The sequence below is a fragment of the Drosophila mojavensis genome, unplaced genomic scaffold (genome assembly GCF_018153725.1).
Source record: "Drosophila mojavensis isolate 15081-1352.22 unplaced genomic scaffold, ASM1815372v1 contig_74, whole genome shotgun sequence".
Classification (NCBI taxonomy): Eukaryota; Metazoa; Arthropoda; class Insecta; order Diptera; family Drosophilidae; genus Drosophila; species Drosophila mojavensis.
In genome coordinates this window covers 10,747,437-10,764,100 of record NW_025318899.1, presented here as the reverse complement: position 1 = coordinate 10,764,100, position 16,664 = coordinate 10,747,437, and the positions used below count along the sequence as shown (strand labels likewise).

At 39.8% G+C, this 16,664-nt stretch overlaps 1 protein-coding gene across 2 annotated transcripts in view; it reads left to right on the top strand.

The window, feature by feature from the left end:
- Positions 1 to 14,164, top strand: part of LOC6582071 (LON peptidase N-terminal domain and RING finger protein 3) — a 31,147-nt gene extending 16,983 nt beyond the window's left edge. Inside the window, exons 1-6 of one of the 2 annotated variants that reach the window (XM_044009801.1) lie at positions 10,717 to 10,732; positions 10,844 to 10,962; positions 11,025 to 11,162; positions 11,219 to 11,720; positions 12,057 to 12,943; positions 13,017 to 14,164. In XM_044009801.1, coding sequence (XP_043865736.1) covers position 10,732; positions 10,844 to 10,962; positions 11,025 to 11,162; positions 11,219 to 11,720; positions 12,057 to 12,943; positions 13,017 to 13,271 — 1,902 coding nt within the window. In that variant the 5' untranslated portion in view covers positions 10,717 to 10,731 and the 3' untranslated portion in view covers positions 13,272 to 14,164. Of the gene's footprint in view, positions 1 to 10,716; positions 10,733 to 10,843; positions 10,963 to 11,024; positions 11,163 to 11,218; positions 11,721 to 12,056; positions 12,944 to 13,016 lie in introns of those variants that run through there. The other variant, XM_015162253.3, reaches the window with a different exon arrangement.
- The last annotated feature ends 2,500 nt before the right edge of the window (positions 14,165 to 16,664 follow it).

Below are 16,664 nucleotides of genomic sequence, written 5' to 3'. Positions count from 1 at the left end.
CAGATCTGGCTTAAGGCATTATTAGACCAGGTTCGCTGCCCTATCAATCTGTTGGGCAATCGCAAAGCTTTTGGCATTTGCATTTCCATTTCCATTTATCCAGCTTAACAAACACAACGCGCCCAGCCAAAGGCGAGTTCAAAGTGCAGCTTGTTCAGCACTGCCAAAGTTCAGTCATAAAAAATTACAAAATCAAAACAAAACGAAGGCGTAGCATTTCAATTTGCCACACAAAATGAGCTATCAAAGAGAACACACACAGTCGAACACACACGCACACGCACACATACGCCGCAAGTTATGCAACAGTTGCCGCTAGAATATCAGGTGGTTGCTAGAAGAAGAAGAAGAGAAAGGTAGGCCAGGCAAGGCAAGCACTCAGTGCGGCAAATTAAATGAAAAAGAAGCTTTTAGCTTGACAGAAAAAGGGGGGCTGACAAAGCGCGTTACGTATTCATTGAGAACAAGCAGCAATAACTTCTATAAGCACACTCACACACATACACATACATATGTATATGCATATATGGATACTTGTTTTATTACATCACAGCTCGGCTAAAAGGCGCTGACTATAGCAAAAAGCTAATTAGTTCAGCTCTGCAAAAACAACTTCGTATAAAGAACTCTGAAGCAGCAACGGGAGCAGCAGTAGTAACTGAAACGTCGCAATAAACGCCAATTATACAACACTGGAGAATGACACAAGATATCAACAATCACTTTTCAGCCCCATTCGCCTGTTGCCGCGTTGCCACATTGTTGATTATTTAATCGCCACACAGACGAAAGAAAGAAAAAAAGACTTATTACAAAATTGCCAAATTCACTGCTGTTGTTGCTGACCCCCGCCCCACGCCCCCGGCTGCTGCTGCTCTCAAAAGGCAAGCGAGACGAAAAATTGAGCGCATTTACAAATCACGATTTAATTTTCAGTCGCCGCCGACGCAAAAGTCAAGCGTTGAAATTGGCAACAAACAAATGAGCTAAAACGGGACAGCTGCAGGGGCGGCGGACTGAAAAACAACGGCGTGAAAAAGACAAAAGGCTAAGACATGAACGCGCGGAGAGCGGGTGGCTGCCAAGCGGTCGAGCTTAGGCTTATGCTTAACGTAACGAATGAGCAAGAAATGAAAAAAAAAAACTGACGATGACGACGACGGCGACGGCGACGATGGCCAACAGTTGGCTGCTGTCTGCTGTCTGCTGCTTGCTGCTGGGCTTACATAACCAGAGCTCCACTTACCAAACAAACATAATAAAAATGACGTCGGCAGCGGCAGCAGCAAACAAAAGCAACAACAACGGCAATGTTTAGTAACTGAGCGTCAGCGCTGACTGCGATGCCGGCGCCAGCTGCGACAGCGACGTTTGACTTTGACATACTTTTTTGGCCGCAGTAACAAAGAGCGCCAGCAGAGCAACTGTCAAATTTTGACATAAGCCAAGCTTGCGCCACTTCACTCGAAGCTCACTCCTTCGCTCTCCCGCTCTTAATATTGGGTAGTCTAAAAAGTCTTTTCGTATTTGTAATGAAACTTCAAATCATATTTTTAAATATTTATAATAAACTTTATTAAATCAAATATGCACCATTTTGGTCGACCACCTTTTGCCATTTTTCCACTAGAGACATAATTCCATTCGTGTAAAACTTTCGTGGTTTCTCTTTGAAAAACTGCTTCAAGTGATTTTCACAGGCTTCTCTTGAAGCCAACTTTACTCCGTTAAGGGAGTTCTGCATTGACCGAAATAAATGGTAGTCCGAAGGTGCAAGGTCAGGGCTATATGGTGGATGCATTAAAACTTCCCAGCCAAGCTCTCTCAGTGTTTGCCGGGTCATCAAAGATGTGTGTGGTCTGGCGTTGTCCTGATGGAATACGATGCCCTTTCTGTTGATCAGTTCTGGCCGTTTTTTTTCGATTGCTTGCTTCAATCTCATCAGTTGTTCACAGTAAAGTGTCGAATCAATCGTTTGACCAGGCTGAAGCAGCTCATAGTGGATTATTCCTTTCCAATCCCACCAAACACACAGCATTACCTTTCGAGCCGTCAATCCTGGCTTTGCGACCATTTGTTGAGCTTCACCACTCTTGCACCATGATCTTTTTCGCACATTATTGTCGTATTTGATCCATTTTTCGTCTCCTGTTACCATTCTCTTCAGAAATGGTTCGATTTCATTTCGTTTCAGCAAAGAATCGCAAATGTTAATTCTGTCCAATAAATTTTTCACAGACAATTCATGTGGTATCCATACATCGAGCTTTTTTTTGTAGCCAGCCTTTTCTAAATGGTTCAGAACCGTTTGATGATGAATGTTTAGTTCATTTGCGATGTCATGGCTGCTTATGTGACGGTCTTGGTCAATCCTTTCCATAATTTCATCGACTTTTTCAAAGATTGGTCGACCAGAGCGAGGTGCATCTTTCACATCGAAATTTCCTGAACGGAAGCGTGCGAACCATTGTTGTGCTACACGAACTGATAGAGCATCGTCACCGTAAACATCACAAATTTCATTAGTGGCTTGCGTGGCATTCTTCCCTTTTTTATACAAAAATTTCAAAATATAGCGAATTTCTTCTTTATTTTCACTCATTTTTGAACAGCTGTAACTTTTTTCAAATTCTTTGAATTACATTTTTTTTTTTTGGCAATCGAAGCTTAAAGTGCTACCAATCGAACACCACAATGTGTACACAATGTGATTGGTAGCACTGGAGATATACGACGCCAACGACATCTATTGGCAAAATACGAAAAAACTTTTTAGACTACCCAATATTATGCGCTCTCTTGCAGCAATCGCGCTCTTTGGCCCTGTTGCTGTGTTGCTTAGGCAGACATTTCGTCCCAGTTGCACTCTTCGTGCGCCTCTGCCGCTCTCAGACTAACCACTGTTGCTGTGTTGCTATGGCATACATCTCAATTCGGCTGCACTCTTCGCTTGGCTCTATCGCTCTCACAGCTGTGGTAGCTGTTGTTGCACAAGCTTACGCTCACGCAATGCTTTTGCCTAACTTGCCTGCCCTCGTCGACTCACTATTTCTTTTTGCTTCCTTTATTTTTTTTGGCAGCTTTGCATAAAAAGCCGGTTTTAGTGTCACTTCTGTTGTTGTTGTCGATTTTCGTTGCGTCTCTTTGGGCTTATGTTAGGGGCTGTTTGCGTCTCTGTAGAGTGTTACATAAGCGAGCGCGAGAGCGTCGCTCGCCTTCTCTTGAGCTGCCGTTTAAGTCTGTGCTACTGCCCAAAAATAATTCAACATTAAAAATAGACCGAATCAAAGAACCTACGTCCTCTCCTCTCCCCTTCTGCTGCTGCTATTGGTAGTTTAAGTGGATTATTGCGCATATGTGTCGACAGTTTTCTGTTGTTGTTCGACTGGGGGTCTCAGAAATCAATTAACTGCGCGTCAAAAATGCCTGACCACGGTCCGGAAGTGGAAGTGTAGCTGTGTCTCGCTCTCTGTGCATGTATCGCTGTATGTGTGTGTCGGCAACACACGCACATAGAACATTTATCAAATGTCAACAGCAACATATGGCAAATGCCTGCGCAAAGTCAATATACAACATATGGCATAACTAACAGTCGTGCGAGGGGGGCTGGGGCCTGGGGAAATTGTGGCTTGTGGTAGAAGTTACTGCGGCTAGCGTGGCCATATCTCAGCGCACCAGACTAATGCGCTGCGCCAGTGTGTTGCCCACAACAAAGGCGCCGCAATGCAAACAAAATGCGATAAGACGAACTCAAATACTCTACAAAAAGGAAATTAGAAGCATGAAAAACAAAAACAATTAAATTATTTTTAGAGTCTGCTATAGTTTTATATGATTTTCTACTATATATGCATAGATCTATATATATATATATTTCCCTTTCGTATGTATTTATTTTACATTCTGCATATGCAACACAAAAGGCCATTGTGGGCGTGGCTTGTTTTATTGCTAATCAGCGAAGTCCACTTGAAATGTTGTTGTTGCTGTTGCTGTTTCTTGTTGTTTGTTGCGCGTGGGGGCTTTGCAGTTGTCGACTTGCTGGTCTTTTGCCAGTTGTTGTCTCAACTGCATAAGCAGCTAGACTTTAGCAACAACAACGACAACAACAACAAGAACACTCGACAGCACACAATGTTGTAGCTTTTACAACTATCTAAGAGGAGGCAGCAGAATGGCAACAAAACAACATGCAATAAAAATGCCCATAAAAACAACTGAACTCTATCTAATGCCTCGCACAAGTTGCACAAGAAAATAAAATAAATATATATGCATATATATTTATATAAAGAGGAAGCCAACGCAATAGAGAAACAAATGACCAAAACTAACGGCTGCACTGACAGAAAAGGAGGGGAGTTAAGCCAGGCGAGGTTATATTCGAAATAAATATGAAAAGTGAGAAAATAAAATTGCAACAAAATAAAGTGAAAAGTATGTCAAGCTTAAATTTGTTGCTAAAAACGAATATATATGTTACAAATAATGAATTACGAATAAACAAAATAACAATTGCAATTAAACAGTTAAACTTGATAAAGTTTGTGAAAGTATTTTATACCTAAAGCAATATTTAACAACATTAAAAATCAATAAAAACTCAAGCAAACATTATATAAAATTGTAAAACTAAACTAAATATTTCTCTGCCTGCTTATTTCAATTAAAATAATAATAATAATAATTTTAATTAAACATTATTTAAAATTGTAAAATTCACAAAAATTAAGTTTGTTCTATATTTAACTTTTAATTACTTAAAAAGAAAATACCGCATTCTCAATTTTAATATAATTCATCAGCAACTCCACTCCGTTTTCTTTGCGTGTAACTCTGCCGCAACTCTTTTGCCCAGCCTGCTTGACCTTGAACACAGTTCGCTGCTGCGCTGTCGACGTCGCCGCCGACTTCGACGCCAACGTTGCTGCTCATTGAAGCAATTTTCTGTTGCCTTTGCACGCTCATTTTCCAGCTGAAAATTTGTGCTCTGCGCCTCATAAAAAGCGAGTTATTTATTCAATGCTAACATTTTACAGTTAGCTGCAAATTTGAACAGTTTGCAACAAAATTTATTTGCAAATTTTTCGTGGATTTCTGTTTTAGTTTGGATTTTGATTGCAATTTGAAATTTGCAATTTGTGTTTACAAGCAAAGAAATCGGAATTCATATTTTTAATTTGCGTGTGTAAATTGTTGCCGGTTATTGTTGTTGTTGTTGTTGTTGTTGTTGTTGTTGTTGCTGCTGTTACTGTTGTTACTGTTGCTGGTGCTGTTAACGCTCTGAATTGCTTGAAGGTTGCGGCTGGCTGAGCAACAACTCGCTTATATAACATTTATTGGGAGATTGTTTCAATACCACGCAGCTGAAGCTAAAATGAGTCAGCATAGGGTATATTGACTGTGTGGGAATGTATGTTAGCCAAGGCCAAGAGCAGCTTTCGGGTAATAAATTATGCAGTATTGAAAATGATAATGATATTGATGTTAATAATGCCAATGATAATGCCAATAATAATGTCAATCGTAATAATCTTTGCAATGCTCATGATTATAATTATAATGCTAATTTAACTACGCACAACTTATTAATTAAGAAGAAATGCTAAATTATAAATAATAATTTTGCTGATGAATGATATTCGTGCTAATTAGTCTAATTAGACTTATGTTGATTGCAAAGCTAATTTCATTGATTAGGTTGTGTATTATCATCTCTGCGATATAGCCAATTGTATTGTGGCATGCCAAGCAGGGTATCTCTTAGCCTGCTACTGCCCACTGGAGCACTGCCACTTATTTGTTTTGTTGCTGTTGCTGTTGTTGTTTCTTATGGCTTATTTGTTTGGCTTACCTTGAAATGATTTTTAGCTCAGCTTGGAGTTTAACTGTGCTGCTGTGAGACTGTGTGTGCGTGTGTGTGTGTGCCTGCTCGTATGTCTATTTGCTTTTGCCTGTAGCTGCTGTGGTCGTTGCCAAATGACGCATACGCAATGTTGCAGCCCCCGCAACCAGTTGTTGTTGTTGTTGCTGCTGTTGTTGTTGTTGAATAAAATTGCGTCGCAAAACAAAATGGAAATTCATGAAAAGCAGCCGACAGTTGGCGCCGCCCGAGTGTGGGTCGGTCAATCACCTGTGGAAAACGCAGACGCAAATCAGATTCAGCTTTCCTAGTTCCGTCTCTCCTCTCCTCAATTGAGCAGCGCTTAGAGCAACTTCTCGCTGCTGCCCGTTGACCTTGGCTTGAACCCGCAGGCGTTAAATTGACATTTGGCCGCAGATAGAATCTTTACGCTTCGATAAAGCCAAACGAGAATATTACCGCTGCGCTAAAAGCTGAAGTTGAGCGAAGTTACAGTTACGCTAGAAAAAACAGAAAGTGAAGGAGAAAGAGAAAAGCAAATTTTTAATGCTGATGATGATGATGTAAATAATAATAATTCGAATGCAAATAAAAATGAAAGAAGAAAATGATAATGAGAACAAATCATAATATACATTGTAAATATAAATATAATTATTAAAATTATTTTATATATATATTACGAGTCTATAGCTGAGTCTTAGCTGCCCTGGGGCATTTGAGCTGGCATCACAGTTTTTTCTATTTATTTGCCTTTTTCTTCTTCTACTTCGTTTGCATTTTTTGTTCGCTTTGACATTTGAGCCGCCTGTTCGTGGGCGTTGGCCACGCCCACACAGCCAAAAGAAATGACGCAAACGATAGTAGAAAAATGTGCTCAAAGATTTCATCTGTTTTGTTTTTTTTTGCCCCCAAAACATGAAAATCATGGAAAATGTGAGCTCTGAAAATGTCATGAAAATCGAGCAACGAAGCACGAAAATTCATTGTCATTTCATGTTTATATATAGATCGAATGATTTGATGCATTTCCTCCTGGCCAATGTCAGGTGAAATGTGTGTAATGCATAGATAAGAATGTCGAAATATACAGTGCATTATAGATTTGCATACTTATTATATAATAGATATACGAATTACGCATACGCCGCGTGTGCCGCGCGCTGTGCAGCCATTCGCATTGCATTTCAAGTGCAATCGCCTGTCAGTGAAATAATTAAAATCTTGTTGCATTTTAACAATTTCACAATGTTCGCACTCTCTCTAGAGAGAGTGAGAGGGAGAGCGAAACGGAAAGACAAGCATAATTAATGAACTCTTGCAATTCTGCGGCAAATGAAACGTTTAATAGCCGAGCCGAGCCGAGTCGAGCCGCGCAGCGCAAACAAAGCGTTTTGCTTCCTGCTTTTAGTATAATGCCAATGCCAATGCCAAAACGGCATTAAAGCGTAACTCTCCCTCCCTCTCTCCCTCTCTCTCTCTCTCTCTCTCGCTCGCTTTGTCTTTGTCACTTACTTAATGAGTCTCTTTCTTTCACTCTTTCTGTAGAGATTAGCTTTGAATGTCTGCATTCTTATTTATTATTTATCGTGTGCTTTAATCAACACAGGATTGAGCAGGAAACGGCATTTGGCAAGAATTTGTATTTAGATTTATGCGCTAATCATATATTGTATACTATATTCTATTATATAGTCACAGTTGAATTCTAAAGTGCAAAGGGTATATTGGCTGTGTTTACTATTATTAAATGCCGTTCGACTTCTAAGCTGTAAAGTAAGTTTTAGCTAGGCAGACTTATATAAAGCATATATACATGTACATATTCTTAACTATATTTGATTACATAGCAACTCAAGCACAGCAAGCAGCAGTGGCTACAACAACAACAACAACAACAGCAGCAAGAATTGTAATTTGAATACCCTGCAGCTGCTTTGTCTTTTGTCTGTTTGCTGTTGCTCGCAGCATAAAGTTAGCGCCCTTAACAAGCAGCCCCCTTAAAGCACACACAGAGACACTATACACTCTCTCACACACACACACACACATTTGTATTTGTGGCGCAATTTAATGGGCATTCAGTTTTTGTTGGTATTTGGGTCAGTTTGGCTCCAGCTTTGCGCGTTTTATTTCCTTCAGTGGGCTTTACATAATGAACCAACTGTGCGTGTGTGTGTGTGTGTGTCTAGTCTCCCCATAGATACGTGTGTGTGTGTGCGTGTATTTGCATTGTGTGTATTTGCACAGAGCATAATCAAAGCCTGTGCCCAGCAGTCGACGGCGGCGGGAGCATGCGGCGTATACGCAACATTTATTTTTAGCAAATTGTTTAACGACGCTTTTTTCCCATTTTTTATGTGCTCGCTTTTTTTCGCATTGTGCACAATTAAGTTTTGAGACATATAGCGCATTTAGTACGCTGATCTAGGCAAACAATTGTGGGCACGTTTCTAAGCACACTTGAGCCAACGAAGCAAAGAAGCAGCCAAAGCGGAAGTCGAGAATGGGAGATGAGAAGAAGAACGAAGCAACTTTGTTGCAACTGTATGATTTGTAATAAAATTTAATTTAATCTACATATTGTTGTTGTTGCTGTTGCTGTTGTTTTTGCTGTTGCTGTTGTTGTTGCTGTTGTTGTTGCTGCTGCGCTACTTATGCAATCAGCGAGAATAAAGCGAAATTCGCAATTCGCAAAATCATTTTTAATGTACGTGACGAAATCTGATTTCAATGCGGCCAAGAGAACACACACACATATCTATTTGATATGTGTGTGTATGTATATGCAGATTGCAACTACATCATACATGTATATTATTTATATATATAGCTCGACTATCTTGCAGCCAAATGCAATTTATCAACAGTTGGGCTTAAATTGTCTGCAGCGTTACGGAAAAATGATCAAGCGTAGGATGCGAGGGAGTCGCCATGGCCTTCCTCTCTCTTTCTCTCTCTCTCTCTCTGTCTTTATCTCTCTATGGTATGCTATGTGCTTGGCTAGCGTTAAATTCTCTAATAAGTGCAAATTGACAACAACAACAACAACAACAGCGAGAGCAACAAGAGGCGCAATGCTGCCTTTTGCATTTTAATTGAATTTTTGCTCGAGTTGTTTTGTTGTTGTTGTTGTTGTTGAAGGCAATTACGTTTATAAGCATGCTGACTATATCGAACGGGAAGTCGGCAGCTTTAGCAATGAGATATATGTATATATGCATAATATATATATTTATATCTATGTATATATGTATATTGCGTGCTGCCTGCATTCGTCTTGCTATATAGAATTAGCTGACACATGATTTTACTTGTTCCAGTTATGTTCTTGAGGCTTTTCTGATAGCATAATTCTTGTTACATAATAAGACAATTAGGCCTTAAGCAATTTAGTTGTCTACAAGTTGCTTGATTAGCAAAGCGAGAATGTCTAACTTATTTAAGGGAAAAATTATATAAGTAAATATTTGTATATTCTTGCAAATTATATAGATTTCAATCTTTTTTGCGCTAAGTTCCTTGTAAGAAAATAGTTTTTTAATCAACTATATTTTTACCAACGTTACGATTGATCAATAAAAGTAAGGAATCTTTTACATTCAGCTAATGTAAAATTTCTAGCTGAAAGTAAAAGCTTTTAAATAAATTTAAAGTGAATATTGTTAGCTAACTGTTATTGCTTGCCACATTCATAGATAGCTAAACAATTCTCGGTCGTAATATATACATCAATCTATAAGCGTTATCTAATTGGTTGCCAAATTGCTTTTTGCATAATTCGCATAGCGCAAGCACACTTAGCCCCAGCTCACATCCTCAATTTACCTGGTCTTATCTAGCTAGCTATTATCACCTAAACACCTACACACGCACATGGGCAAAGAGTGTAAGATAGAGAGAGAGAGGGAGAGACAGACAAATACTTGACATCAATTTGGGGCAGAAAAAAAGAGGAAAATATTGACAAACATTTCGAATGCGTGTTTTACATAATCAAAAACATGAATAACACTTGGACAAGAGCAACAACAACAAGCAACATATTCAATGTTGCAACAACATCAAAATGCAAATCTTTGCTGAAGCTGGCGATGAGCTGCAGCCTGCATTTTGGATATTGTCTGATATGTAATCACTTTTTTTTGCAACATTTTGTATAACAACTGCAATAACAACAACAACCGCAAGTAGAGGGCTAACAAACACACTCACACATATATTGATATCTACGTAGCGCTGTTTTTATGTTGCGTAATGTTAGGCTACATAATCGCGTTTTTTAACAGATGCCTCAGCCTTGTGGCTCTTAACAGTTAACAGCACAAGAGCGCGCATCCGTTGGTTGAAGAGCGCCAACATGAATTTACTCTTACAATGTTAACGCGCTGCTTGAGTGTGTGGGAGCAATGCGCCTTTCTAGAGCGCTGTTAAGTGCGGGCGCAACATGTTGCTGGCATTATTCAAATTAATGTTAAGCTAACAGTAGCACAGCTCGCAACATTTCATGTGCTAACAATGCTGGCAACATGCTAAGGCAGTGTAATAGTGTAACTAATGTTAGTTAACAGGCGCGTGCCGTGCTTTGACGGCAGCAGCGCTGTGAACGTCAACGTCAACGTCAGCGGCGACAGCAAACTAATTGTAAAATTTGCTATTTCGGCTAGTTGGGTGGCGGGGTGGGTGTTTTTGCTTGGTTTCTTTTATAGATATAGATGTATATTGTGTGTGTGTGTGTGTGAGTGTATATGTAGAAATATATATATATTTGCATTTGCTTGGCAAGCGATCGTCTCCAAAAACATTGTCAGATTTTGACATTTTCATTTTCATTTTCGTTTTAATTTTCTAGCCGTTTGACATTAAGTGCGCGATTTCGTTTGAATTTTCATTAGTTGGCGCCCATTAAGCAACAATTAGCATACAAGTTTTTGTTTATGAAATTCTCTAATAGTTTCTTTCTCTTCTTCTTTCTAGTGCCGAGCAACTTTAAGAGTCTCTGCTTGCGCGCTGAGGTCCTATTGAAGCTGAGCCACTATCAGAGCTCCCTGGCGGACATTGAGAATGCGCTCAGAACGCGCTGCACTTCAGCCAAGGTAAGACCACCCACTACAGTGAGCACTCGCTACAGTTGCTCATATTCAACTCTCCCTTGCAGGCTCACTATCTGCGTGCCTTGGCCCTGAGCGGCTTGGGCCGCTTGGAGGAGGCGTTGCTCAATGGCTTCTTGGCCATTTGCCTGGACAAAAACACAAATCTCAGCAATTCGGAAATCTTTCAACATGATCTCGCCAAGGTGAGTCCACAACTCTATTCTGTTTACAGTTAATTAATTGCTGCTCTTTCTTTCAGATTCTGCAACGTCTTTTGGCTCAAACGCCCAAGAGTCGTGATCCTCTGCCGTCGCTGGCTGCGCAGCAGCAACAGCGCAGCAAAGCACCGTACACTCTGCTCTGGGAACAGCTGCGTCGCCGCAGGAAACAGCATCATCACCATGTGCACCTGGACGATGTGGAGGACGACTTCAGCCTGAGCTGCGAGCAGCAGCACTACGACAACTACATCATGGACGACGAGGAGGAGGTGGTGGAGGCAGCGGCCATGGACGGCGACTTTCTGTTTCCCAGCGCGCTCGACTACATCGATCCGCGCCAGGTGTACGATCAGCTGCACAGCGCCAAGCAGTTCGAGCTGCAGGCGCGTCGTCGTGCCAGTCGCAAGCATTGCCGCAGAAAATGGGCAGCGGCGCAGGCAGCGCAGTTGACGCCAGCCGCGACGGTCGAGACGGGACGCTGCAGTCGTTTGGTCAGCGACGTCCTGGAACGCACGCAGCAGGAGCTGCAGCGACTGAGAAGTGAGTTATTTACCAAAAATTACTAAAAATACCAAGAAAATACCAAAAGGTATAGAAATGAAAATAGATGGAATAAATTTAAGTATGTTATGGAAGAGAATGTTAAGAATTAACCTAATATATATAATATTTTTAATACTAACAAAATAATTTTTTGTATTATTAAAATACTAAATATATAAACTATTTAATAGAAAATATAATAACATTAGATATACTACGAATTTAGTATGTGAAAAAGCGATTCATATCAAGCTTTAATTCTAATCAAACCTCACTCTCTCCTTCTTTCTCCCTCTCTCTTTCTCTCTCTCTCTCTCTCGTTCTCTACTACAGAATTGGATAGCTCGGAGCAGCGACAGGTGTCGGTGGGCAGTCAGCTGATTGATGCCAGCGATTTCGACTGCGTGCTCTGCTGTCGCACGCTGTGGAAGCCGGTGGTGACGCCGTGTGGACACACCTACTGTCTGGTATGCTTGGATCGTTGCATGGATTACAACTCCTCGTGTCCATTGTGCATGTCACCACTTGTGGAACTAAATGTCAATAATCTGTATCAGGGCTCATCCTCGCCAGTACCCTTTGCGCTGGCCAAGCGGCCAGTTACGAAATTCCTAGAAGCCGCAATGAAACGATTCATTCCAGACCACTACGAAACCAGATTTCGACAGGAGATCGACCAGGAGCCGTCGGTGCCCGTATTCATATGCACCGCCGCCTTCCCATCGGTGCCCTGTCCGCTGTTCGTCTGCGATCCGCGCTATCGCTTGATGGTGCGACGGGCCCTCGAGTCCGGCGACAAGACGTTCGGCATCGTCCAGCCGCACAACGGCAAGTCGCGCTACTATGACGTGGGCACCATTCTGGATATCAGGGACTGTGTGCTGCTGGGCGACGGCTGCTCCATACTGAGCACCATTGGCTGCAAGCGCTTCAAGATCTTGGCGCGCAGCGAAAAGGATGGCTATGAGACGGCCAAGGTGGAGTACATCTACGACGAGCCGATTGCCATCGATCAGGTGCAGTCGCTGGCCACGCTCCAGTCCCTGGTGCTGGCCAAGGCCATTGTCTGGTTCGAGAGTCTGAGCAGCGAGCAGAAGCACGAGATCTTCCAGAGCTATGGCCAAATGCCGCCGCTCGAGCACAGCTGGGAGCTGATCACTGACGGACCCGCCTGGGCCTGGTGGATCATCGCGCTGCTGCCGCTCTCCCAGCAGCTGAAGGTGAGTGCAAATTGGCAGAGAATTTCCATTTTCCTTCAACTAATTCCCATTCTCTCTCGCTCTCTCCTATCAGGTGGACATCTTGGCCACGACGTCGCTGATGAAACGTCTGCGTGCCATAGACAAGACGCTCGACTGGCTGCGCGAGCTCAGGCAGCGGCAGCCGCAACAGCAGCAGCAGACGCCGCAGTCGCAGTCGCAGCTGCAGCCGCACGATGATCTCAGCCTGGACTGCGAGGAGCAGGTGGCCGTCGATGAGGGGGCAGCCAACGGCGACGAGTGCTGCCTGTACGCCGAGCCACACACAGACGAGGAGCTGCTCGTGTAGTGCAGCAGCCTCTCTAATCATAGATCTAGCTTTAGTTATATATAGATGGTATATGTATGTGAATAGCGCTAGGTTGTAGCCGTAGTCGGGTGTCTAAAGCGTTTCTCAATGTGTAAAAGCAAATTCTGTGTCTAAAAGCCATTCGTATTACACTTTAACTGTTATCCTAGGGGCCAAAACGAAAAGGTATATATAGATCTATATATATATTTAACTTAGCAGAACCAAATTATCAGTAGCAACTGTAACTGTAACTGTTAGCTATTAGCTGTTAGCTGTTAACTTTAACTATAACTGTAACTGTTAACTAGCAATGTTAAGCAACTGTAGCTATAAATACTGTAAACTAAATGTGTGTAAACGTTGAACTCGATGTGTGTAGCAAATGAGAGAGATTTACAATATATATATATATAGTACTATATAACTATCCATATATCTGTATATACATATATGAGTATATATATACTACACATACAATCAAAAGTCGCGCCCCTAACAATCTAGAGAGCCACCCCATATGTAACTTGTTGAAACCGTTGTAAAACAAAAAAAAAACAAACAAAAACACATTCCAAAATCAAGTAAAACTGTAAACTAAATTGAATTCTCTGCAGCAAAAAAGTAACTTTAACAACAACAACAAGAAGAACAACAACAACTCATGGTTTCTACAACACAAATTTTTAAAGAGAAATACCAAAACTATGTAAAGGCCAAGAAAACTTTTTTGAAATGAATGAAGTGGAGAAAAAAAAAAGCAGAGAAAACTCCTTGAGAGTTTTTTTTTTTTTTTTCCTTAAATTCTGTTTCTTTTTCTTAGACTAAGCGGCTGGAACTATAAGACAATCTGCAAACCTATTTTTTCTTTGTTATATACTCTATATATATATGTATTTATAAACAAAAACTAAAAACGATAAAAAATAAAATAATAATAAGCAGCAGAAGAAGAGGAAGAGCGTGTAGGTAGAATTTCATGTTTTTCCTTTTGCAAACGATTTGGCTTTAGCTTTCCTTTCTAAGTAAACTCTATAGATGTCTCTTTCACACACACTCTGTCCCTCTTTCTCCTCTTTCTATCTCTCTCTCTCTCTATCTCTCTCTTTGTTAAACTATATATATTTATATCTGTATCTGTATCTAAAGTCCGCATTCCTATAAACAAAACACCCAAACACACACACACACACACACACGACAAACTTTAAATAGCAATTAAACTAATTTAATTAGCTTTAAGCCAATGCCTCATGCCTCATTTAAATTGTTTTTTTTTTGCTGCTCTTCTGTTTTTGTATTTGTAAAGCAAATGAATTTTAAAAACAACAATTTGCTTTGCCAGTCAGCTCATTTAACTACAAATATGTATATATATATATATATACATACATACATATATAATGGTACTTGTATATAGTTAGGACTTTGTTAAATTTACGCCTTATAAACGAGCATAAACAAGCATCTTCTTCTTATACGATCACGAATTTAATTTTAATACACACACACACACATTTAGCACCTAGCTATGTAATTTTATACAATCTAAAATTAAAAAAAAAAAAAAAAGGAAAAAATCTTTAAAAAAAAAACAGCAAAACGAAAAGAAATTTCAAACATAATTTGTAAACGTTTTTTGTGTCTAATTTATAAACGAAACAAATGAGAAAATAACAACAAAAATACAAATAAAAAGAATATCTTCGATATATAAATGATAAAAAAAAACTCAATTGATTTTTAATTCGCGTTTTTTAGGTCTTTTTTAAGAAATCAACTAAATAGGAAAACAAAACTTGTCACATTCGTCAAGTCAAAATTGTACAGTTTTTCTTCAACTTTTCTTTTCCTGCCCGTTAGATGAAGTGGGCGGAGTATATTGGCTTTATGTAATTTCTGTTGTTGTTATTGAGGTTGCCGTCTTGAAATGTGGGATATATATGTTATATATACTCGTTTCTCCAGATTCCCCGAAGCAGTCTTAAGAGTTTGTATGCTCGTGAACGCAGCAACTGGAAAGGGTATATAGGTTTTGCACTTTTAGCAATTCAAATTGGTTTATTAATATGAGCTTAATTGTAAATAAATGAAAATTTAATTTTGAAGTACTTATCTGGCGTACTCTCGTCTTAAATCAACATTTTTTTTTTTAAACTCATCCAGTATGAGCTCAACAAATTAGCAATTATTATATATACCCTTTTCGCAATATTTAGAATACATGTAATAATATAGAATAAAAGAAGTTATCATAGCTAGGGCAATATCTAGAGATAGGAGAGATGGAAAAAAAACTGAGGAAATACCAGAGGTTGGCATGTTATTGACAGATAATTCTATGTTGAAAGCATTGCACCATTAACAGTAGAAAAGTTCTTTATTAATAGATCCAAATTTACATGCTAGTCGTAAAAGAATGTAAGTTACAGTTATACTTTCGAGTTTCTTGGAATGATTTTCGATCTCTCTTGCAGCATATATAAACTACAATAATTTTACAACTGCCCATCAATTATATAATTCTTCTCTACAAACAAATATCCTATAAATAAATCCATATAATATCGAATGTCGGAGACACAATCAAATTCCTTATCAACTTCTATTGGCTTATCGCCGTAAGCGAGTATTATGCTGTCCGTTACGCCTCGTTGCACAATTCTGGCTTGTTTTTGTTATTCTTTTTGGGTTTAATGATATTGCAATGCATTCGCCTATGTAGCACTTAGCATCTGGCATCTAGCCTTCGACTTTGGAGTTCAACGCTACGAGAAAATGGAAAAGCCAGCTAGTAGAAGCATTGATAGTGCTGAAATGCAAGGCATACGATTTGCCGGGCTACGGTCCATAAATATTTAACACTTGCTCCGGTATATATATAGATATATATGGGCACTGCACTATATACAATCTCAATATATCCTGTCTTGCATAAACCCCAATAAAACTCGATAAACGAAATTCCGCTGTGCAATATGCAAATCGCAACTATTACTTCAGCATATTATAAATACCAAATATATAGAGTCCAAATCTGATCAAAATGCTGATTGATGAAACTTTCAAGTCGCATTTGCATCGATCATTTGATATGCCAAAAAAAAGAGTTTACAGAGTTCGTATATCTATCCCAAGTTACGAATCCGTTTTTAAGGTTATTTCAATGTTTCTTCTCCAAATTTTGGATGTCAGCTCTTTTGCGTCTATATCTGTGTGAGCTTCGCAGCTTCGTTTATGAAATATTCATAGCGCTCATTTGCATACGCAAAAGATAACGGAATGAAGATGCTGCGAGGCTCCAGTGAATGACTTATGGATGCTCTTAGAAAACATAAATATGATCGGGAGTCTTTCACTCGCAAAAGTGGAGTAATCATATTGTGTTTCAAT